The 26,262-nt window shown below is 43.6% G+C and overlaps 1 protein-coding gene across 10 annotated transcripts in view; it reads right to left on the bottom strand.

The window, feature by feature from the left end:
- The window catches only part of LOC147106041 (ataxin-7-like protein 1), a 371,841-nt gene that overhangs the window by 13,241 nt on the left and 332,338 nt on the right, over positions 1-26,262 (bottom strand). For 9 of the 10 annotated variants that reach the window (XR_015081322.1, XM_086008735.1, XM_086008726.1 and 6 more), the window contains 3 exons: positions 24,726-24,918; positions 24,489-24,610; positions 21,657-22,599 (listed from right to left, as the gene is read on the bottom strand). Coding sequence is in view for 9 of the 10 variants with exons in the window: in XM_086008735.1 (XP_085864861.1) it covers positions 21,657-22,599; positions 24,489-24,610; positions 24,726-24,918 (1,258 nt within the window). In the remaining variant the exon portion in view is untranslated. The remainder of the gene's footprint in view (positions 1-21,656; positions 22,600-24,488; positions 24,611-24,725; positions 24,919-26,262) is intronic. The other variant, XM_086008728.1, reaches the window with a different exon arrangement.

Here is a 26,262-nt window from a genome sequence, read left to right as displayed (position 1 = left end):
TCCAGTCCTGTTAGAATTTTATAAGTTTCAATGAGATCCCCTCTCATTCTTCTAAACTCCAGCGAGTACAAGCCCAATCGACCCAATCACTCCTCATACGTCATTCCTGCCATCCCAGGTATCAGTCTGGTGAATCTTCGCTGCACTCTCTCCATGGCAAGAACATCCTTCCTCAGATAAGGCAACCAAAACTGCACACAATACTCAAGGTGTGGTCTCACCAAGGCCCTGTACAACTGCATCAAGACATCCTTGTTCTTGTACTCGAACCCTCTCGCTACGAAGGCCAACATACCATTTGCCTTCTTAACCGCCTGCTGCACCTGCATGCTTACCTTCAGCGACTGGTGCACAAGGACACCCAGGTCTCGTTGCACTTCCCCTTCTCCCAATCTATTGCCGTTCAGATAATAATCTGCCTTCCTGTTTTTGCCACCAAAGTGGATAACCTAGCATTTATCCACATTATACTGCATCTGCCATGCTTCTGCCGAATCACCCAACCTGTCCAAATCATACTGGAGTTTCTCAGCATCCTCCTCACAGCACACACGCCCACCCAGCTTTGTGTCATCTGCAAACTTGGAGATATTACATCTAGTTCCCTCGTCTAGAGCATTTATATATATTGTGAATAGCTGGGGTCCAAGGACCGATCCATGCGGTACCCCACTAGTCACTGCCTTCCACTTGGAAAAAGAGCCGTTTATTCCAAATTTTTGCTTCCTGTCTGCCAACCAGTTCTTTATCCAAGTCAGTACCTTGCCCCCAATCCCATGTGCCTTAACTTTACACGCTAACCTCTTATGCGGGACCTTATCGAAAGCCTTCTGAAAGTCCAAATACACCACATCCACTGGTTCTCCCTTATCTATTCTAACAGTTACATCCTCAAAAAATTCCAGTAGATTAGTCAAGCACGATGTACGTTTTGTAAATCCATGTCGACTTTGTCCGATCCTGCCACTGTTTTCCAAGTGCTCTGCTATTACATCTTTTATAATGGACTCTAGCATTTTCCCCAATACCGAGGTCAGGCTTACCGGTCTATAATTCCCCGTTTTCTCTCTACCACCTTTTTTGAATAGTGGGGTAACATTAGCTACCCTCCAATCCATGGGAATTGTTCCAGAGTCTATCGAATTTTGGAAGATGACCAGCAATGCATCTACTATTTCTAGGGCCACTTCCTTAAGTATCCTAGGATGTAGATTATCAGGCCCTGCGGATTTATCGGCCTTCAATCCTGTCAATTTCCCTAACACCATTTCTTTCAGTTCCTCCCTCTCATTAGACCCTATGTTCCCCGACATCTCGGGGAGGTTATTTGTGTCCTCCTTTGTGAAGACAGAACCAAAGTATGTATTTAATTGCTCTGCCATTTCTTTGTTCCCCATTATAAATTCCCCTGATTCTGACTGCAAGGGACCTACGCTTGACTTCACCAATCTTTTTCTCTTCACATATCTATAAAAGCTTTTACAGTCAGTTTTTATGTTCCCTGAAAGCTTACTCTCATACTCTATTTTCCCCCTCTTAATTAATCCCTTTGTCCTCCTTTGCTGAATCCTAAACTGCTCCCAATCCTCAGGTTTACTGCTTTTTCTGGCCAATTTATATGTCTTCTCCTTGGATCTTATGCTATCCCTAATTTCCCTTGTTAGCCACGGTTGAGTCACCTTTTTTGTTTTATTTTTATGCCAAACAGGGATGAACAAATTCTGTAGTTCATCTATGCGATCTTTGAATGTTTGCCATTGCCTATCCACTGTCAACCCTTTGAGTAACATTCCCCAATCAATCGTACCCAACTCGCTCCTCATACCATCATAGTTTCCTTTATTTAAATTCAGGACCCTAGTCTCTGAGTCAACTACTTCACTCTCCATCTTAATGAGGCATTCTATCATGTTATGATCGCTCCGACCCAAGGGGCCTCGCACAACAAGATTGCTAATTAAGTCTTTCTCATTACATAATACCCAGTCTAAGATAGCCTGATCTCTAGTTGGTTCCTCGACATATTGGTCCAGGAAACCATCTCATATACACTTCAGGAATTCCTCCTCCACAGTATTGTTACTAATTTGGTTAGCCCAATCTATATGTAGATTAAAGTCACCCATGATAACTGTTGTGCCCTTATTGCACGCGTCTCTAATTTCCCGTTTAATGCCATCCCCAACCTCCGCATTACTGTTTGGAGGTCTGTATACCACTCCCACTAACGTTTTCTGCCCCTTGGTATTTCTCAGTTCTACCCATACAGATTCCACATCATCAGAGCTAATATCCTTCCTTTCAATTGTGTTAATCCCCTCTTTAACCAGCAATGCTACCCTAACCTCCTTTTCCTTTTTGCCTATAGATACATAGATACATAGAAGATAGGAGCAGGAGTAGGCCATTCGGCCCTTCGAGCCTGCTCCGCCATTCAATGAGATCATGGCTGATCATCCAAATTCAGTACCCGGTCCCTGCCTTCTCCCCATATCCCTTGATCCCTTTAGCCTTAAGAAATATATCCAACTCTTTCTTGAATATACTTAATGAACTGGCCTCCACCGCCCTCTGTGGCAGAGAATTCCACAGGTTCACCACTCTCTGGGTGAAGAAATTCCTCCTCATTTCAGTCCTAAATGGCTTACCCCTTATCCTTAGACTATGACCCCTGGTTCTGGACTCCCCAGCCATCAGAAACATTCTTCCTGCATCTAGTCTGTCCAGGCCTGACAGAATTTTATAGGTTTCGATGAGATCCCCTCTCAATCTTCTAAACTCCAGTGAGTATAAGCCCAATCGACACAATCTCTCCTCATACGTCATTCCTGCCATCCCAGGTATCAGCCTGGTGAATCTTCGCTGCACTCCTTCCATGGCAAGAACGTCCTTCCTCAGGTAAGGCGACCAAAACTGCACACAGTACTCAAGGTGCGGTCTCACCAAGGCCCTGTACAACTGTAGCAAGACATCCTTGTTCCTGTACTCGAACCCTCTTGCTACGAAGGCCAACATACCATTTGCCTTCTTAACCGCCTGCTGCACCTGCATGCTTACCTTCAGCGACTGGTGTACAAGAACACCCAGGTCTCTTTGCACTTCCCCTTCTCCCAATCTATTACCATTCAAATAATAATCTGCCTTCCTGTTTTTGCCACCAAAGTGGATAACCTCACATTTATCCACATTATAGTGCATTTGCCATGTTTCTGCCCAATCACCCAACCTGTCCAAATCGTGCTGGAGTTTCACGACATCCTCCTTACAGCATACCCTCCCCCCCAGCTTTGTGTCGTCTGCAAATTTGGAGATATTACATCCAATTCCCTAGTCCAGATCATTAATATATATTGTGAACAGCTGGGGTCCTAGGACCGATCCTTGCGGTACCCCACTAGTCACTGCCTGCCACTCGGAAAATGACCCGTTTATTCCAACTCTTTGCTTTCTGTCCGCCAACCAGTTCTTTCCTGAATATTGAATACCCCTGGATGTTGAGTTCCCAGCCTTGGTCACCCTGGAGCCATGTTTCCATAATCCCAATCATATCATATCCGTTTACCTCTATTTGCGCAGCTAATTCATCCAACTTATTACGAATGTTCCTCGCATTAAGACACAAGGCCTTCAGGCTTGTTTTTTTAACACTCTTACACCTTTTAGAATTATTATTTACTGTGGCCATGTTTGATTTAAAGCAATAGCTTCTTTTCCTGCACCTGAACAGTCATCGTGTTCATCATCATTTCTGCCACCATGTTGATTCCTTAACCACTGTTGTGGTACCAGATTGTTGCCAGATGCCAGATCACGGATGACACTGAATTTTCCCCAACTTAATACCGGCAAGGACAAAGAAATCCCATTCGACTCCTGCCTAAATGTATTTTACTTGCCCCATATCCTGTTGATCACCAAACCATCTTTACTTCCACATCCGCAAAATCACCAATCTCCACTCTTACCTTATCCCCACTGTCGCAGAAACCTTTATCCATGCTTTTGTTACCTCCTTGCTGGTCTTCCAAGCTCCCCGCTACATTAACCGCCAACTTGTCGAAAGCTCTGCCAGTCGCATCCTGTCCTGCGCTAAGTTTTACTTGTGCATCATCCCTTCTGTCCTCACCAAACCCCTTCGGTGACCTGCAACCTCCATTGGCTCCTCATCCCCAATGTATTGAATTCAAGATCCTCATTTACAAATCCTTCAACAATCTCTCTACACTCTACCTCTACAACCTCCTTGTGCTCTACATCCGACTCCATGCCCCTTGTTTTTTTGACTGACTTCCTGTGATCACCCCTCCATCTGCTGTACCCTTGGAAATGAAGCTTTCAACCAGATTCGCCCTACTCTCTGAATTTTAAACCCTTATGGCTTGTTAACGCTCTCTGACCATCAAATACTTCCTCAGAACCTATTTCTTCAACCATGCTTTTGGTCAGTTCTCTAACTCTTTTAATGCTCAGTGTCTATTTCTCCTGTTAAGAGTCTTAGGCCTAGAAATTCAGTTGGCTGCGCCAGCCGTTAGCGCCTTAGGAGGAGTAGATCTTGAGCGCTAGGCGCTTAGCGCCCGGGCGCAGCGCGATCTGCGCCTCGCCCCAACTTCAGTAGACATTTAGCGCCGGCGCAAAGTCATTGCGCGTGCTCATCTGCGCGCGCAGATCATGACGTCATTTCGTCGTGCAACGCCCTTTGTGCGCCCGGAACCGGAACTTCACTCGCGCCGCCCCATTGTGCGCCGGGCGGCCCTAACGACTGTTGAGTGGAACGTTGCTCAGCCGATGCGGGCCACGGGGAGCGCAAATTAAAGGGCACTTCCCCTGCACTAGAAACGGCAGCCGTGTTGCAACACTCCTTTTTGAGAGAGACGGATCTTCTGGTTTGGCTCAACACAGGAGGAAGAGGAGGAAGAAGAGGAAGAGGAGGAAGAGGAGGAGGAGGAGGAGGATGAGGAACTAATGTCGGCCTTGCAAAAACACAAATGCACCCTCCCCCTTTAAGAGCTCACCGGCGCCAGAGTGTCTGCCGTCAATCAGCAGCTCGCCGCACCTGCCCTGCGCCCGACTTCCGGGGTTTCGCCCCGGGCCGCCGGCTTAGCGCCTAATGATAGTCGTGCATCGCCTGCTTTAGCGCAGCAGCAACCTCTTAGGGCGATGCGGCTGAATATCGGCGAAGGGGGCTCGACTTTGCGCCGGGCGCAAACTTTAGCGGCCGCCCGACTTTACCGCCCCAAAAGTGGCTATACTGAATTTCTAGGCCTTAGGGTGTTCACTGTGTTAAAGAACTTGCTGTATAAATGCAAGTGGTTCTTTTGATTTGGGAAAAATGAAAAAAACACCTATTAATTCACAAAATATCCCAAAATTTACTATTCCTTTTTGGTTGTGCCAGTCATGTCAAGTCTATTCTGGTCATTAATCTCGCAGGACTGTTTAAAAAAGAAAGTTTAAAACTTTTCAGTCACAGCTTAGGTAAAGTAGTACCTAAATAGGACACTTCACTCTGTCTGCCTTAGCCATTTTCCACAGTCCATGGTGTAGGTATTGATTATTTAAGGAAAGCATTGAACATTTTCAGACCATGTTACAGCAATCACAATCAAAAGTTGCACAGTAAAGCCAGTGATGTTGAGAAGTTAAACAAGTGAGCTCTATCTGTGAGAAATCAGTTTTGAAGCTAGAAGCATGTCACATTTCAGATTTATAGAAGTGTTTGCTATGCCAATATCCCATTGGAAAGACTTACATAAGAAATAGGAGCAGGAGTAGCCATTTGGCCCCTCGAGCCTGCTCCAGCATTCAATAAGATCATGGCTGATCATCTACCTCAACTCCACCACCCCACACTATCTCCATATCCCTTGGTTCCCTTAGTATCCAAAAATCTTTGATCTCTGACATGAATATACTCAACGACTGAGCCTCCACAGCCCTCTGGAGCAGAGAATCCTAAAGATTCGAAAAAAAATTCCTCATCTCAGTCCTAAATGGTCGACCCCTTATTTGGAGACTGTGAACCCCCTAGTTCTGGACTTCCCAGCCAGGGGAAATATCCTCCCAGCATCTACCCTGTCAAGCTCCTTAAGAATTTTATACATTTCAATGAGATCACTTCTCATTCTTCTAAACTCTAGGGAACATAGGCCTAGTCTACTCACTCTCTCCTCATAGGACTTAATAATCCAATGCTGAAGGCATTTTGTGCAACAATATTCCAAATGGGATCACCAGATAATCAAAGAAATTGTGATCTGGATTACTGACACCTGTTGTTACCGATGAGCCAGTGCACTCTACATGATTCCATTATTTTGCAAGTAACGGTCGAAAGAGCTGATGATCTTAAACCACTGTTGGCAAGTATGGTTAACCTTTCAGCTACTATCACACAAGCCATTTGAAATACCAATAGATAGATTGTGACAATGTCATTTCCTGGGAATCCTAGAGATGCTTGTCACCTAAATACTTCTGCCACAACTGAAACAGGTCCAATCAGTTCTCAGTTGGTTTACCAAGTACAGCATAACTGTGCTACCAAATGAGTCTGATGTCCTCTTGCAAGGTCTCCATTTGTAAGGATTAGCAGTATATGTTTTTTTTGGTCGGCACAGTTACAAGCTTGCTTGCTTGCTTTGTAAATGCAACAAAATTTGGAATTGAAATGCTTGAAGCAACATGGACTCACGTGGACCAACGTCACTGTATCAGCATAGGCAAGACTTCTGAGGAGCAGAAATCAACAGATTTGAAGCATGTTTCTCTGTGCTAGCACTCGTCCTTGTAATTTTCAGCAGTCTTACCAATTCTTTAGGACATGCAATGGGTCATCCTTGTACTGCACATTGAAAGGAATATTAATGAAATGTTATCAGAAAAACTTCGAAAAATAAGACTGGAAATTGTTGATGTGCTTTAGGGATTTTCTTTAACTAAAATAAATGCAAAAGTGAAGTATAACGTCTAGGTTTTCAAGCAACTCCTTAAGTAGATTCTCTCCCAATTAGAATCCTAGTGCAAGTTGCTGGATTAGAATCCCAGTGCAAGTTAGTGTCCAGGAACTCCCTTGTCTCCATTTCTTTTGCCACGGAGGGAGTGCAGCGAAGATTCACCAGACTGATACCTGGGGTGGCAGGGATGACGTATGAAGAGAGATTGGGTCGATTAGGCTTGTATTCGCTAGAGTTTAGAAGAATGAGAGGGGATCTCATTGAAACGTATAAAATTCGAACAGGACTAGGCAGACTAGATGCAAGAAGGATGTTCCTGATGGCGGGGGAGTCTAGAACCAGGGGTCACAGTCTAAGGATAAGGGGTAAGCCATTTAGGACTGAGATGAGGAGGAATTTCTTCACCCAGCGAGTGGTGAACCTGTGGAATTCTCTACCACACAAGGCAGTTGAGGCCAATTCATTAAATATATTCAAGAAGGAGTTAGATATATTTCTTAAGGCTAAAGGGATCAAGGGATATGGGGAGAAAGCAGGGACAGGGAACTGAATTTGGATGATCAGCCATGATCTCATTAAATGGCAGAACAGGCTCGAGGGGCCAAATGGCCTGCTCCTGCTCCTATCTTCTATGTTTCTATATGGGCAAGGGAAGGTGGCCCTCCTCCTGTCCTAGCCCTCTCCCTCTTATTGTGGGCTCTCTTTTCCTGCAATGAGGGACACAAGTGGAGTTTGAGTGAGAATGATGGAGTGAGTGTGGAGAACCCATCGCATAGATGCTTAGAAGGAGACAAAGATGGAGTGAGGTGCCAATACCAAGGGCCCTCCGTGTCTGTTGCTAGTTGTTGACATTTCATAACAGTGATAGCAAGTGTGAGGGCAGCAGAGTCGAATAGTGAAGTGATTCTGTACATAGAGTGAGAGGGATGGTTAAGGATGCAAGGGATGTAAGGGTAAAGTGGGATGTGCAGGAGTAGGTTGACAATGCAGAGCGCTGGTGATGAGAGGAGATGGGGAGCAGATTGAGGGTAAGTGTGATGTTATACTCACTTTTACTGAGCGTACCAGGTCATTGAACCTTTTGCTGCACTGGGCCCAGGAGCAAGCACACGATGATCTGGAGCTCACCTCCTCAGCAATTTGCAGCCAGGCTGCTTTGCTTTGTTGAGGAGGTTTCCTCCGTCCAGTGGAATTCTCTACCACACAAGGCAGTTGAGGCCAATTCATTAAATATATTCAAGAAGGAGTTAGATATATTTCTTAAGGCTAAAGGGATCAAGGGATATGGGGAGAAAGCAGGGACAGGGTACTGAATTTGGATGATAAGCCATGATCTCATTGAACGGTGGAGCAGGCTTGAAGGGCCGAATGGCCTACTCCTGCTCCTATCTTCTATGTTTCTATGTTTCTCTGCAAAAATGATGCATCTTGTTTTTAATCTCTACCCTCCATCTTTGATTCCTTTTTGGCGTCTCTTCTCTATTGAAGTATATCACCAGCAGCCTGCACTTTCCAAATTCTCATGTGAACTGTGCAATTTAAGTGTTGTATGGATTTTTCTCAATGTTTCAGGTTCTGAGGAAACAAACTGACTTCCGTCACATTTTGTTCTAGGATGATTCACTGCCTCCTTCAACTTATGCCTGTATGATGGTATGATAGGAAACCAACATATGTTCAATGCAAGTACAGTAAGTGGAGTAGATTTTACAAATTAGCAATCCCAGTGCACAGCTTCCTGCAACGGAGACACTCAGGCCTAGAAATTCAGTTGCTTGCGCCACCAGTTTGCGCCCAAAGAGGGCACTCAGAGGCTTTAGCGCCACTGGCCACAACCACCGCGATATTTAGCGGGGCGCTAATGGCGGCGTTAGCCTGTAGCGCTGCGCCGCCACCGATGACGTCATCGGTGTGCGCAGCGCCCCGCTACTGCCCCGAACGCCATATTAGGTTGCGCCCGCCTCTTCCGCGCCAGCCGCAAATAGCGACCGGTACACAGGGGCCAACCTGTGGCGGTAGTGGCGCGAGTTAAGGTGGAGGTGCGGCCGGCCGCTTTTTCGGCGGCCACCTGCCCGCACCTCCGTCTCCGGCCTCCTACTCCCCCCCCCTCCGCGGCATTGCCGGCTGTTTCCCGAGAGCCCGGCACTTATCCTTGGTGCCGGGCTCATTTGCCGGCACTCGCGAGCGGGGATTGCGCTGTTGCAGCCACCCCCCCCTTAACAGTGGGAGGAAGGCCTGCAGTACCACAGCGTGCTGTGCCGCAGCGGGTGGCGCTGCGGCACTTTGCGCGCCGATATTCAGTTTCAGCGCCCCAAGCGGGGCGCGGGAAGCCTCGTTTAGCGGCCGGCTTCCATTTGGGGCGCAGAAACTGAATATCCCGATGGCGCAAGTGGCTCCGCGCGCAGCGGTAATTCCGGCGCCCAGGCGAGCTTGGTGCCCCAAACTGAATTTTTAGCCCATTGTATATAAAATTTACAGCACAGAAACAGGCCATTCGGCCCAGCTGGTCTATGTCGGTGTTTGTGCTCCACACGAGCCTCCTCCTATCCTATCTCATCTAACCCTATCAGCATAACCTTCTATTCCTTTCTCCCTCATGTACTTATCTAGCTTCCCCTTAACTGCATCTATGCTATTCGCCTTAGTCACTCCATGTGGTAGCAAGTTCAACATTCTAACCACTCTCTGGATAAAGAAGTTTCTCCTGAATTCCTTACTGGATTTATTAGTGACTATCTTATATTTATGACCCCAGGTTTTGGACTCCCCACAAGTCGAAACATCTTCTTTACATCTACCCTATCAAACGCTGTCATAGTTTTAAAGAACTCTATTAGACCAGGCAATAAATGTGAAATCTTAAAACAAACAAGAGAACGGTAACAGAGTTACTTTGGCAGACTTCTCTTGGAGAGAAATGAGCCCTCGTAGAAGTGCAACTTCAAGCAGGGAGGTCAGTGCATCCAGTGTGGTCTTCTGTCCAGCAATGCTAATTTGTAAAATGTGCTCATATCTCCTGTGGCATTTCTCAAAGTACCTGAGAGGATGTGAAGTTTTTAACATCAGCATTATACCATATAATGCAAAATGTATTATTCTGCTGCTAAGTTGGAGCTGTACCCCTTTAACGCACAGGGTCTAACTGTTGTAAATCGGCACATCCTAACCTTAATTACCAAATCATTTCTCTTAGGTGTATTATTAAGTCAATAATGAATGCTTGTCTCTCTGTAGATTGACAGGTGGCTGCAAATCTGCAGTTCGGCCCAAATCCAGAAAAAACAAAAAGGAAATAAAAGAGTTTTTGTTTCTTTTCTAAATGTTTTTCAAGGTTATCGTCTTGTATGTGTAAAAGATGTTACACTTTAAAGTATTTTAACTTGTGCAAAAAGCCGATTTACCAAAATTAAAAAGCACATCTAAAAGGCACTTTATCATTCCACCTCTGGCTATTTGTTTTTTTCGCACTACGACATTGAGGAATGACTCCGTTTCCAATGTGGACATTTTCTTTCTGAATTTATGATCCCAATTTTTTCGAGGGCAAAATGACAACTTCCAGAGGCCACCAAACCTTCAATATTATTTTACTGCCCGTAACAGTTAAGTATCCTCCTTCCTATTTTATACAAAGCTGATACACAGACTAGAGTATCTGAAAGAAATTTATGTAAAGTTGGAATTAGTTTCTTGGGGAAAAATGCTCAATGCCAACATCACTCTGTCTGTTTTAAGACTTCAAATTTATTGCCTGGTCTTTACATATCTGAACTTGGAGAATGACAGAATGCATTCTACTTCCTGAAAGTGTGCAGCACGAAAGGTTTAGGACTAGTCCTAATGTGGTCAAAAGTGCCTTAAATCTTCTCTCCAAACCATCCCATTTGTGGCTAAATTACTGAGTATTGCGCCAGACAGCATCAGGTTTGTGATGCATATTAGCAACACTCACAAAATGCTTCCTAATATCTAAATGAATTATATAAGGCCGTCTGCAAAGAGATATTTAATGGAATGGAATAGCAGGGACAAACTGCTTTAGGCCTGAGCGAGCCAGAGCAATACATGGAACACATGATGTGCTTTCTCATGTGGTGGAGGTGTGAATAACTGGGGCTAGCAATTTTAATTGATAATATATACATTATTTATATACAAGGACCACAGAGATTTCCGGTTATCTACTGTAAATTATTTTTCAATAATCTTGCAGTAACAAAGTCACTTATCCTCAGCGTGAATTACACCAAAACGATAGCAAAATACTGCAGATGTTGGAAATCCAAAATAACAACAGAAAATGCTGGAAAAACTCAGCAGGTCAGGCAACATCCGTGGAGAGAAATTTGAGTTGACGTTTCGGGTCGAACCCTTCTTCAAAACTGGAAAGAAAAGAAAATAGATCGAAGGCAGGGCTGCGATCGGACAAAAGAAGTGAAAGAGACAAAAGCAGTAGAAGAGACAATAAAAGGTGTTCGAAGCCAGGCGAGATGGTAATAGGCTGAGATTAGGTGTGAAGTGTACTGGCAGGGCAAGAGATAGCTGCCAGGTGGGAGAGTGAAATAAAAGGAAAGGGGGGGGGGGGGGAAAGGAGTGGAAAAATTACAGGAAAAAATTAATAGGGGCCGAGGTTATGATCTGAAATTGTTGAACTCGATATTGAGTCCGGAAGGCTGCAAAGTGCCTAATCGGAAGATGAGGTGCTGTTCTTCGAGTTTACGTTGAGCTTCCGTGGAACAATACAAGAGGCCAAGGACGGTGAGGTCCGAGTGGCCAATGTGGAATACACTGTCTGCATCCACAGAGTCAGAAATAGAACAAAAATAGTTACAAGGACTTCAGAAATTTGCAGCAAGTATTTTAAAACCAGACACTCTGGAATAATTTTGAGATTATAATGTAATTCTAAAATTCAGACAACAATTACCAACCATTCAAATTTTACTCCTGTGCTTTATGACATCATCTGAACCCCTCAGTTAGATTGTAACGACTTCCAGTTACCATGTATATAAAACATGCACACACATATACAAGGTAGTCACCAAAATACTGATCAGTGCCACAGAACCTGTCAGGTGAAGCTGTTATCCTTCATTTATACATCACAGTCAACACCACTCTATAATCTAAATTTCATAACTACCAGATCAATGCAAAGTTACCATTCTCCCAGTTTCTCCGTCTCCACCACATCTGTTCTGACGATGCCACCTTCCATACTAGTGCTTCCGATATGTCTTCCTTTCCCCTCAACCGAGGATTCCCCTCTACCGTGGTTGACATGGCCCTCGACCGTGTCCGTTCCATTTCCCGCACTTCTGCTCTCACCCCTTCCTCCCTCCCAGAACCACGATAGGGTTCCCCTTGTCCTCACCTTTCACCCCACCAACCTCCACATTCAACGGATCATCCTGCGCCATTTCCACCACCTCCAGCGTGATCCCACCACCAAACACATCTCCCCCCCCCTCCTTCAGCATTCCGAAGGGACTGCTCCCTCCGCGACACCCTGGTCCACTCCTCCATCATCCCCAACACCCCTTTCCCTGGCACCTTCCCGTGCAAGCGCAGGAGATGCAACACCTGCCCTTTTACCTCCTCCCTTCCCACCGTTCAGGGCCCCAAACACTCCTTCCAGGTGAAACAGTGATTTACTTGTACTCCTTACAATTTAGTATACTGTACTCGCTGCTCACGATGCGGTCTCCTCTACTTTGGGAAGATCAAACGTAGATTGGGTGACCGCTTTGCGGAACACCTCCATTCAGTCCGCAAGCGTGACCTTGAGCTTCCGGTCGCCCGTCACTTTCATTCTCCGCTCCACTCCCACTTTGATCTCTCCGTGCTCGGCCTCTTGCACTGTTCCAACGAAGCTCAACGTAAGCTTGAGGAACAACACCTCATCTTTCGATTAGACACTTTACAGCCTTCTGGACTTAACATAGAGTTCAACAATTTCAGACTATTATCCTCGGCCCCATATTAAAAAAAAATTCTCTTGTTTTCTCACGTAGTAGCGGTTAATGATTCTGCCATCACCATTCACACCTCATCTAGAGTCATCTTTTGTTTCTTAAATTGTCCCATTACCTCTCCTTTTGCCTTGTACCATCATCCCTTTTGTCAGTCAATCTCTCCTGCCTTCCAGCCTATCACAGACCTTCCTTTTGTTGTTTCCTCCCCTCCTCCCTGCCCCTGCTTAAAAATCTCTCTTCTCGAACCTTTTCCAGTTCTGGCGAAGGGTCCTCGACCTGAAACGTTGACTCGGTTTCTCTCTCCTCGATGCTGCCTGACCTGCTGAGTGTTTCCAGCATTTTCTGTTGTTATTTCAAAGTTACCATTCTTTGAAGCAAGTTAATGATCACAATTAAGTCTTTGGATCAGATTGTCTTCAAGAATCAATTTAACTCTTCCCACTGCCCCCTATCCCAGATATTTAATTTTAACCGGACAGCATTAAATCCAGTCTAATACTTCTAATGTAACTTTGACTAATTAATTAGAGATAGTATAATGAAGTTAACACCATAAATTATTAGATAATCTTAAATGAATCTGTAGAACTAAGAATGTATACCACTAAATATTTTTTGAAAATTAATTACACAGGTACTTAACAGTATTTACAGCACTAAAACAATAATAAAATTATAGCTATTTTGTTCACAAACACTGGTTCTTAAAAAAAATCCTGTGTACAAAGTACTGGGAATTTCTACTGCAACAGAACAGAACATTACATTAAAAAAATATAATTAAGAGGTAAATATGAGAAATGGTAAATTCAAAGCTTTTTTACATCATAACCTTCTGAAGCTACAGGTTTTAAGGTTGGAGATTTAGTTGTGACCGACCAGATGTAGATTTCATTTTGGAGTAAGGAGCTTTAGGAGGAGAACGAGTTTTCCAGATTTGTCTCTCGAATCTGTGCACCTTTCCCAAAATAAAATTAAATGCATATACAAATGTTACAATTATCTGAAAAGGCTAGATTTTAGAACTTCATACAAGAAGCTTCCCGCAAAGACAAGGTCCTGCTGGGACTCTCCTCCTTATTCCGACATCAAATGGCACAATCTTTTCACTTGTTCTCAGAATAATTTTGAGTGGGAAGGGGCGAGCTCAGAGTCTAACAGAGCAAGTGATTGATATTTTGGTTCAGTTAATATCAATCACTTGCTCTGTTAGACACTGAGCTCTTAGCTCGCCCCTCTCAAAAGCCAGGCTATCATTTGATGTCAAAACTTCCCTCTCTTTAGGGATAACCAATCCTTATTTTCTCCCAGAGCTAGAGTCAGTTTGTCAGGAGGAATTGGAGTCCCTGAACGGCACTTTCCCTGACTATAAAAGAATTTTCTCTGGAAAGAAAGACAGACTTTTATATAGCGCATTTCACCACCTCAGGATCTCCCAAAAGCGCTCTACAGCCAAAGAGGTACTTTAGAACTGTAGTCACTGTTGTAATGTCGGAAATTTGCACGCAGTAAGGTCCCACAGACAGCAGTGAGATAATGACCAGATAATCTGTTTTAGTGAAGTTGGTTAAGGGATAAATATTGGCCAGGGCACCTGCTCGTCTTCAAAATAGTGTCATGGGATCTTTTATGTCCACCTGAGAGGGCAGACGAGGCCTCGGTTTAACGTTTCATATGAAAGGCGGCACCTCCAACGGTGCAGCACTCCCTCAGTATTGTACTGGAGTGTCAGCCTGGACTTTGGGCTCAAGTCTCTGGAGTGGGACTTGAACCCATAACCTTCTGACTCAGAGATGCTACCACTGAGCCACGGCTGACATGGAAAGAGCCAATCAGTAAAAGAGGAGGGTCCAAAGCCTGTAGCAACATACCCTGAAACGTCCTTTCTAAAGGCAAAAAGGAAAAATCTTTGATGATCAGCCATGATCTTATTGAATGGCGGAGCAGGTTCGAGGGGCGATATGGCCTAATGCCGCTCTTATTTCTTATGTTCGTATTATTAGGAGAAATCACACCCCTTGTTTGTTATTTGACAGTCTCTAATTCTCAGAACATCTTTGTAAAGGAGTCAAGAAACGTAATATTCCCTGTCCATAGAAGTGCTGACTAACTGTGTTTCCGGGGGTGGAAGTACTGGAGAGCCAGCCAAACTACTGTTTAATTCTAGTCTATATGTCGATGTGTCTCTTGGAGAGAGGAGGGAAAGAAAGAATGGCCGTGTATCACCCAATTTTCCAGAGGTGCTCACCAGCAGTTGTCATCAGGCAACTGCGTGAACATTTGAACTTCAGTCCATACTCTACAAGAAGCTTCTGGATGTGGTACTCCCACATAGAAGCTACTCAACTGAGATGAATGCTGACAATAGAAGGACAAGAACTGAAAGTAGTTCATGGTGGAGCACTATGTATAGTGTGCAACAAGTGGAAGTCAGGTGCAGGATTGAAAACTCAAGGAATAACTCCTGTTGCTGCACTGATCCTCCCATATTTTAATTGTCTGAATAAAAGCTTTGCTTTAAAGTTATGGTATTCTTACCCACAACGACAAATCACAGGAAATGATAGCAGGCTGCACTGTAAGCATTTATCCAAAAGTTACTGGCAAATACCAGAAGAAAACATGCACGGTTTTATTCCTTTAGCCAAGTAACGTTTCTCTGTGTTTTTCAGTCCACATGGACTTGTGCCTCTGCTGTGAAGAAGTAAGGCAGTTGGCCCTGCTTGCAAACCTCTGCTGATGGCCCCCTTTGGCTGACCACACAGAAGTGCTGGACTATCCTGTCGAATTTTCCCTTCCTTCCTCCAAGAGAAACCATAGCCTTTAATTCACCACCTCTCCAGTCAACGTGGCTCAAGGTTTAGAACTGGGCAGAGTGGGAGATCGAAACTTCATCACTCACTCCACAACAATGAACGCTAATGAGCCAAAGCTTAGCATTACTATTCTGCCAAGACCACTTTTAAAATACAGTCACTTATTGTTAGAGGATTAAGGCCACCCTTGTATTAGTAGATGTTACAGAACTTCCTTTATGCAAAAAGGTCCAAGTAAGCAGGAATTCAATGTACAGGAAACTTTGGTTTATCCGGAGGTTGTATGTCCGGAATACTCGATCTAACGGCAAAAATCAGGAGCCGTTTTCTATAAGTTTTTTTAGTTCTCGTTCTTTTTTTTCCCCCCAGTCAGGCACTGCAAGGTCTGTAGCTATAGCAACAGCTTCAGCTAGAGACGCTTGCAGCTGCAGCTGACTCTTTAGAAGCTGTTGCTAAGCAACAGTGTTTGTTGTCAGATACGGAGATGAAAACCTCCGTATGCTTCAACATTAACTTTGTATGTCCGGCAGTTTTGATAGATCGGCAACACGCCGGTCCCGTCAGTGCCGGATATCACAAAGTTTCCTGTATTCCCTTTACTATAATTAACAAGTGGTACACAAGACTCAAGCTGGTTTCAAAAGGTAATTCAAGTAAATGGATATGGTACTGTGAAAAAAAACGCCAGTTCATTGTTTTATCCGTTTAAAAAGTTGTATTCAAATTTAAAATAGTGAAGTGGTTCTAACTAAATATTTTTAAGGTTGCCATGTACTGCTTGGCTGGTTGAGCATTTCCTGTTGCTGTCATGTTTCACACTGTTCTTATTTTCACAACAGTGTTTTGTACTGCACAATTACTAAATAGGGGCACAGAATTAAAATTTCAAATATTGGTGAAATTGCTGCTCAAAAAAACAAGGTCAACAGCACAACAAATAAAAACCTCAAAGTGTTAATGGGTTTCTATTTATGTGACATTACTTATAATATCAATGTTGCTTTTCTTTTGCCCAAGTTAGCTTTAATCTGTCGTGTACAAAAGAACCGACATCTGATGAGGCACTTCAGTTATGTGGAGAGACTGGAGAAGCTGGGGTTGTTCTCCTTAGAGCAGAGAAGGCTAAGAGAAGATTGGAGAGAGGTGTTTGAACGATTTTGATAGAGTAAAAAGGAGAAATTGTTTCCAGTAGCAGAAGGGTCGCTAACCAGAGGACACAGGTTTAAGGTGATTAGCAAAAGAACCAGAGGCGACGCGAGGAAAAAAAAATGTACGCAGCGAGTTGTTGTGATCTGGAATGCACTGCCTGAAAGGCTGGTGGAAGCAGATTAAATGAAGGGAATTGGATAAATACCTGAAGGGAAACAATTTACAAGGCTATGGGGAAACAGCTGGGGAGTGTGACTAATTGGGAAACTCTATCAAAGAGTTGGCACAAGGACGATGGGCTGAATGGCATCTTCTATGCTGCATCATTCTATGATTCTATCTAATTCAGAACCGGTACCCACAGACGGCCACTTCAAGCTAATAAGCACAAAAGAGAGTTCTAAATACCCAAACCAGGACTAGAGGCTTTCACCACACTAACAATAAAACCATGACTGCATCAGGAATTAGTATCGCATTGTAAAGAAAAGCTAATTGCAACATGGGATCTTAATGGATGGGAATATAAACCCAGTAGATTTACTGAAACTCAGTGAAAAGGTGAAAACCCAGAGCAATGACTAACAGTACTAAAGAATATGATGGAAACACGATATTCATATTTTTAAATTATGTCGCAAGTAAAACACCTTTTAAGGGAATCTAATTATTATGGGTAATAATTTCAATGAAAAACAATAGCTCATTTGCATTTCCACATTTACAATGCAAACTCTTGCTCTATTGGACACCTGTATAGAACCTGGGTAAATATCTTCTGTTGCCAGTGGAAACACTCCACTGACATCACGAAGGTGAAGATTAGGGAATTGTCCGTTAGCCATGCAGTTACACAACATTAGTTTGGTTACAAATTGAATTTTACATTTTTACAACAGGCTGTGCCAAGTTTTTCAGTGAAGTGCATAATTTATTCAGTTTACAGGAACGCTTAGCAGGAACTGCTGTAAAAGTAAAAGTGCGCCAACCAAAGGGCCCAAATCAGGTTCAACTCCACGATTCCACAAACACTGACCTCCTGAATGTCACTATGCCACCAACAGGAGACTGTGGAAGGGAAGGAAAAACAATTGATCTGAATTCTCGTATTTGCTTCTTTGACAGCACCTCCTAAACAACGTTCCCTATAATCTGTGCAGCTCTCTGCCGGTCCTGTGCAGCACGGGACCGGCTTTTTCGATGCGAAATTGTGACTAGGCCACGCACCCAAAACAAAAATTACGGAGAACATTGCTCCCAAATCCGCAACCTCTTCCACCTAGAAGGACAAGGGCAGCAGGCGCATGGGAACACCACCACCTCCAAGTCACATACCATCCTGACTTGGACATATATCACCGTTCCTTCATCGTCGCTGGGTCAAAATCCTGGAACTCCCTACTTAACAGCACTGTGGGAGCACCTTCACCACACGGACTGCAGCGGTTCATGAAGGCGACTCATCACCACCTACTCAAGGGCAATTAGGGATGGGCAATAAATGCTGGCCTTGCCAGCAAGGCCCACATCCTGTGAATGAATAAATAAAAATAAATTAAAAAAAGTTACCTACCTTGTGTTGATCTTGCACCTATCCAACAGTTGGTTTAAGACGAGCTTTGACAGAGACTTGGGAGCAGGATTCCTCCCATTTTTCTCTCAGAGAATGTGCATGGCATGGAAGACTTGGGTAAAAATAGGCAACAGGAGGTACTGTCTCCGTTGATCTGAATTCTCTTATTTGAGGTTAATGTATTGGGCTCCCTATCAATGGCTTAAACTCAATTGAAAGTGTCTTTATAGGTCTGGAGAAAAAGCTCTTCAGAAGAAGCAACTTCAATGATAGGATTGGTTTTAAACCAAAAGTACTGGGAAATACAAGGGGCTACAGATTCACATTGAAATTACTTCCTCCTCCATTAGTTTTAAAATTATACAAAGGTATGAACCTTTATAACTCATAGAAACATAGAAGATAGGAGCAGGAGAAGGAGTAGGCCATTCGGCCCTTCGAGCCTGCTCCGCCATTCAATGAGATCATGGCTGATCATCCAAATTCAGTACCCTGTCCCTGCCTTCTCCCCATATCCCTTGATCCCTTTAGCCTTAAGAAATATATCCAACTCTTTTTTGAATATATTTAATGAACTGGCCTCCACCGCCCTCTGTGGCAGAGAATTCCACAAATTCACCACTCTCTGGGTGAAGAAATTCCTCCTCATTTCAGTCCTAAATGGCTTACCCCTTATCCTTAGACTATGACCCCTGGTTCTGGACTCCCCGGCCATCATAAACATCCTTCCTGCATCTAGTCTATCCAGGCCTGACAGAATTTTATAAGTTTCGATGAGATCCCCTCTCAATCTTCTAAACTCCAGTGAGTATAAGCCCAATCGACACAATCTCTCCTCATACGTCATTCCTGCCATCCCAGGTATCAGCCTGGTGAATCTTCGCTGCACTCCTTCCATGGCAAGAACGTCCTTCCTCAGGTAAGGCGACCAAAACTGCACACAGTGCTCAAGGTGCGGTCTCACCAAGGCCCTGTACAACTGTAGCAAGACATCCTTGTTCCTGTACTCGAACCCTCTTGCTACGAAGGCCAACATACCATTTGCCTTCTTAACTGCCTGCTGCACCTGCATGCTTACCTTCAGCGACTGGTGCACAAGAACACCCAGGTCTCTTTGCACTTCCCCTTCTCCCAATCTATTGCCATTCAAATAATAATCTGCCTTCCTGTTTTTGCCACCAAAGTGGATAACCTCACATTTATCCACATTATAGTGCATTTGCCATGTTTCTGCCCAATCACCCAATCTGTCCAGATCGTACTGGAGTTTCACGACATCCTCCTCACAGCTTACCCTCCCACCCAGCTTTGTGTCGTCTGCAAATTTGGAGATATTACATCCAATTCCCTCGTCCAGATCATTAATATATATTGTGAACAGCTGGGGTCCTAGGACCGATCCTTGCGGTACCCCACTAGTCACTGCCTGCCACTCGGAAAATGACCCGTTTATTCCAACTCTTTGCTTTCTGTCCGCCAACCAGTTCTCTATCCAAGTCAATACCTTGCCCCCAATCCCATGTGCCTTAATTTTGCACGCTAATCTCTTATGTGGGACCTTATCGAAAGCCTTCTGAAAGTCCAAATACACCACATCCACTGGTTCTCCCTTATCTATTTTACCAGTTACATCCTCAAAAAATTCCAGTAGATTAGTCAAGCATGATTTACCTTTTGTAAATCCATGTTGACTTTGTCCGACCCTGTCACTGCTTACCAAGTGCTCTGCTATTACATCTTTTATAATAGATTCTAGCATTTTCCCCACTACCGATGTCAGGCTTACCGGTCTATAATTCCCCGCTTTTTCTCGACCACCTTTTTTGAATAGTGGGGTAACATTAGCTACCCTCCAATCCATGGGTACTGTTCCAGAGTCTATCGAGTTCTGGAAGATGACCAGTAATGCATCTACTATTTCCAGGGCCACTTCCTTAAGTACCCTGGGATGTAGATTATCAGGCCCTGGGGATTTATCGGCATTTAGTCCCATCAATTTTCCTAACACCATTTCCCTACAAATACTGATTTCTTTCAGTTCCACCCTTTCATCTGGCCCTATGTTCCCCGGCATCTCTGGGAGGTTATTTGTGTCCTCCTTTGTGAAGACAGAACCAAAGTGTGAATTTAGTTGGTCTGCCATTTCTTTGTTTCCCATTATAAATTCCCCTGATTCTGACTGCAAGGGACCTACGCTTGACTTCACCAATCTTTTTCTCTTCACATATCTATAAAAGCTTTTACAGTCAGTTTTTATGTTCCACGCTAGCTTACTCTCATATTCTATTTTCCCTTTCTTAATTAATCCCTTTGTCCTCCTTTGTTGAATCCTAAACTGCTCCCAATCCTCAGGATTATTGCTTTTTCTGCCCAATTTATATGTCGTCTCCTTGGATCTTATGCTATCCCTAATTTCCCTTGTTAGCCACGGTTGAGTCACCTTTTTTGTTTTATTTTTATGCCAAACTGGGATGAACAAATTCTGTAGCTCATCCATTCGGTCTTTGAATGTTTGCCATTGCCTATCCACCGTCAACCCTTTGAGTGCCATTCCCCAATCAATCCTACCATCTCATCATTGACAAATGTGAAAGTGCTAAATTATAAAGACACGGGCTGCATTTGATCAGGGGTGTCCAAACTGTAGCTCATAATCTGGTCCACAAAGTCCAAGCAACTCAGTTCAGTTTACACGTACATTTCTTACTCACACAATTGTCAAGTTTGAATTTTGTAAGCCTGAAGGTTTGGAAAATTATGTTCTTGGTACTGTTGTCTCATGGGTGAATAAATACTAAATCAGAATACCAAGATCTGCCAGTATTAGCAACATAAGAGATGTGCAAATTTATGGGAACATGGATTTAAATTTTACGTGTGGCCCTCAAAGCTCCATTGTATAAAAAGAAAGACTTGCATTTATATAGCGCCTTTCATGGCCTCAGGATGTCCCAAGGCGATTTACAACCAATTAAGTACTTTTGAAGTGTCGACACTGTTGCAACGTGGGGAAACGTGGCAGTCAATTTGCGCACAGCAAGATCCCACAAACAGCAATGAGATAAATGGCCAGATAATCTGTCTTTTTTAGTGATACACCTAAGCAGCGCATCGAGGCAGAAATCTTTGACACTCCCAGATTAGATTAAGTATTCTGAAAGAAAGACACTGAAATCAAAGTCCTTACCTGGCGAGAGACAGAATTGTTTGAAGATTCTGAGACTGAAGATGTGACGTTGGCAGCACTTCTTTTGTGAACACTGTTCATACCAGGCATTTTGGTTATTTTACTGGATTTACTGCTGGAACTAGAGTTTTTACGCTTTTTCCCTTCTGACTTGTCAAAAGGAAGGGGCAGCGAAGACATAGCATTGTGTGCTGCTAGTGCATGGTCCCCTGGGTGGTGCACCAGGGAAGAAACAGAGAGAGTGGGGTCAATACTGCTTACCACCATGCTCATGTGTTTAATAGAGTCTGTCGAGCTGCCAGGCAAAGAAGTCCGTCCTGAGGGGTCTATTTTGGCACTGAGTGCGTTGGTTCCATTGTTTGTATTGTGCACAGACATTGCGCTGTAGGAAGATGTTGCTGGAAATGAGTTCAATGTGGTGCCGGGGTTCAGCACGCAGTTCCTTTTGTGCGACCCTGAAAATGATGAAGTCGAAGATGAGGTCTGTAACGCCGATGGAAACGGGGAGGAGGCAGGAGGAGGAGGCGGTTTCTTCCTCTTATTACACGAGCCCCTGTCGCTGCGGGAAGAAAGGTCCTTAACTTTGGAGGATCTGCTGGTTTTTGTTTTCGGCGGTTTACTGAGCGATGGGGAAGGTGCGACAGCAGGCACCGGCGACAATAACGACGGGGCCTTGAACGCGGAGTCCATCAAGCTAAACGCAGTGGCTGCATGCGGAAAGGCAGCCGTGTATGACATGATGGAATTGGTGTCCGCTGTGGTCACAAACCCTGCCGACGACAACATGGGGGCTGTCATTACATAAGACGGAGTGATTGCTGAGCTTGAAGGAAGATAAACTGCAGAAGGGCTACTCAAAGGCTGTAGCACTGATGCTGAGAACGCTGTGGTAATAGGTGCTGCGGGAGATGGCATCGGGCTGTCTGCGGCAGGAGGGATTTTCCTACAATTGTTGGTGGAGGAGAAAAAAAACAAAAAAAATGTTATGCTTAATATTTCACTTGTGATACCCGCATTTATATAAAAATAAACCAACAACACTGACATAAAAGACATAAGGAAAACAGATTCTAATTTCACTTGCTTCACAATGTGAGATTGGTCATTTATTTAAGCACATCTGGGGGAAGGGAAGATTTTCTCTGTTTCTAATTTGCAGCAAAATCAAAAACACTTTTATAAATATTACAGTATGTTTACAATTTTGCAACAAATAATAGACAGAGGACATCTCCCCCTGGGGTAATGCAGCCTTGTGGCCAACATGATTTTCTGGGTGCTCTCTGCCGGAGCCCAATTGATGGGCTCGGAGGAGGAGCCCTTCAGAGGAGGATTACTCTTCAAAGATGGGTCTGGATTTCAGCCAAACACTGTGGGAAATACAAGGAGTTGAGGATTAACATCCAGATTACTTGTTACAGGCTGCTAATTGGCCTTGAAGTGCTTGTTCAACACTTTAATAGGGACAGATTTGAATCCCAATAAAGGTTGACATCCCACTTCAGCTGTCAAGCACATGGTGACTTTTCTCTTTGCTCTGTTGGCTCAACTGACGTAGGGAAAAACTGAAAGTCTCACGTCAGAATGTGGGAGCCCAGCTTACTGATAGCTGCATTCTACCAGCAGCTCAATAGGGACGTGTTTGTTCATGGAGCTGAAGATGACCCCACAGATCCACTTAGCCTGCCCTTCTATTGGAGGAAGCACAGGTGTGGTGTCGTGAGATCATAGAAACCAAAGATCAAAAAGAAAAATGCCTTTGGACTTGAATAATTCGTATAGTTCTAGTCATTTTTGAAAACAGCAAACACCAAGATCATGTTACACTTGCATGCAACCAACCACTTTTATTAAAAGATCAGAATGAGAATTATTTATATTAGGTCAACATATACTTCAATAATATCTAAGTGTATATTGACCTTCTGAATTCTTATATAGTTAGTATTCGTCCATCTCCCCACTTCTTCCAAATTTTTCCCCATAGAAGGCATCTTGCCTCACAAGATACAGATGAGAAAAGTCTTTGGGCCAACTTAGCTTATTCACCCAGAACATTCCTACAGTCTCCCCATCACAGCATCCAATTTCTTAATTGATTCCAAGGTTTTTTTTCCTCCACTACCCTACCAAGATTTCCATTCGACATGTTGGTCATTCTTGTGAGAAGAATTTCCTGACATCAGCCCTAAATTTGCTTTTAATTATAGTTTGAACCCGTGTCCTTTTATCCTTCGGCCACCTCAGTCACTCTCTTTCAAAGCGGAATGATGCAAGTCTCTGCAATCTATCCTTATAACTCAGTCCTGTGACATTAGTGTTGAACCTTGTGGCTCTTTCCTCAACTGCTTCTAGTTGCCATCAACCAGATGATTGGCGCTGTCCAGTATATGAACTCCTACTTGGCGGCAACACCACAATTCAGTAGCGGGAAGGCAACATTACACAGGGCACGATGGGCAGTAAGGATTGTTCCCTCCGCTGAGACTGATGCCCCCCAACTGAGAATTGACAAGACCCATCCCAGTTCAACAGATAACTGACCTAGCGATTAGAAAACCAATTTCCATCAGATCAGGAACCAGCCTCATTACCATCAGATTATTCAGCCATCCATATAACAACTTAGATAAAATGTACACTGTAGCCAGGTTGAGGTGAAAACACAGCTGATACTTTTGGCATTCACGTATGTTACATAAAAATCAGGTTTTTAGTACAGTATTTTTTCGACACACTCATTAGGTGTTTTATCAGGGGCTGAAATATAACCTTCATGTTCAAAACTGTTCTCACATTAACCTCATAAACTAGGGTGAATGTTGGACTCACTTCCACATCTGTGAATTTAGGTGCTTTTCTACCATTGAATTAAGTGCCAGTCGAAAACGGTCCCATCGTCTGTCAAAGACATAGAAACCTCTGCCCATCAGGCGACTCCCAAAAGTGCAATACTATAAAACAATGCAAAGCAATTATTTTAAACCACGCATTTTGAGATTTAAAAAAACATGAAACTCAAGCATTGTAAACAAATAATGAGCTACTGAAGTAAAATATACAACATACTCCTAGTGGCCTCGGGTGGTGCCCAGAATAATGACAGTCCAGTTTTTCAGATTCCTCTGCACCATCCATTTCTCCTTCATCACTGGATAATCGGCTTGCTAAGTCTCCAATTATGGGCAGTGGCAGTTCCAATACTGTTGCATTGTTAGATGTAGTACCCATACTATTTATGCTGTTGGTAGATGAAACCCTGCTGAAAGTAAAGCACAAACATTCAATTAATTTGAGAGAGTATTTCAGATCTTAAGTACTGACTTTTTGGTGGAGAAGAGAGGGTTTGTTGGACAGTAGAAAAAAAATAGCAACACAGAATTACATCGAAATTACAACACAGCAACAGACCACTTGGCCCAACCAGTCCAAGGTGATGTTTATCCTCCACGAGCAGTAGCCCTAATTCCATGTGCCCACCTTGCTTCCATATCCCTTTCTTCACTTTTCCTTCAACAAGCTATCTAAGCTATTCTTAAATGTTGCTTCAACCACAACCTCATAATCCTCTGTGTAAAAAGGTTTCTCCTGCTCTCTGTCCTAAATCCCTTACATTTAATCTTATATCTATCCCCTCATTCTGGACCCCTTCAATCACTGCAAGCATTCTGTTTCTATCTACTCTGTCCCATTCCATCACAATTTTCAACAGTTCTATCAAATCATCCCAGAATCTCCTTTATTCTAACAAAAAAAGTAGCTCCAAGTTTTCAATTCTTCCTTCAAATTTGTATTTCCTCATACCAGGCAGCATCCAAGTGAATCTGTGCTGTACCCTCGCTATTGCCTCAATATTCTTCCTAGTGTGAAGCCTAACACTGCACACAGTACTCCAATTGTGATCTTACTAAAGTTTATATAGATTCATCGCTACTTTTATATTCCAGACTTCTTGCCATAAAACAATATGCACACTGGATCATGTGACATTAATAGATCAACTTCAAACAACAATTTGCATTTAAATTGGATCTTTAATGAAAAATATGTCCCAAAGTGCTTCACAGAGCCATAACCAAAAGAATGAACACTCAGCCAAAGAAGTGGTTAGGAGGGATGACTAAAGGCTTACTCAGAGATGTGGGTTTTAAGGAGGGTCTCGAGAGGAGATAAATTATTGATTCTTTTTTTAAAAAGCCAAAAATTCGAAACACCAATTTGAGATTAAATGCGTTTTTTTCCTCCCTTGTCTGCTCACTTTCTCCTCTTCCCCACCTCAAAATGTTGACTTCCTGCTGGGGTAGAGATCCATAGATAGCAGTTATCCTGTAGTACCTCAGTGGCTCTTCTTCACGTGTGAACCAGAACAAAGGCTATTTGACATCAGGCAGCATCACAACCAACCTTGATCTTGTCCTTGTCCATGGTCCACACTTGAATACATCCAGTTGGAGTTTCTGTTAGCAATCAGAACCCTGGATGATTTTCCTTTCCCTAACTTGAAAAGCTGAGGCCAATTGTAGTGTTCCTACCATCATCTCAACAGAAATGTGATAACTCAGCTTAGACTGGACACTGAACCAGAGACATGACTTAGCGCTCAATC

The sequence above is a fragment of the Somniosus microcephalus genome, chromosome 16 (genome assembly GCF_052327205.1).
Source record: "Somniosus microcephalus isolate GS21.2 chromosome 16, FLI_Smic_1.0, whole genome shotgun sequence".
NCBI lineage: Eukaryota > Metazoa > Chordata > Chondrichthyes > Squaliformes > Somniosidae > Somniosus > Somniosus microcephalus.
The sequence above is the reverse complement of the archived record's forward strand: the minus strand, read 5'-3'. Positions and strand labels throughout refer to the sequence as shown.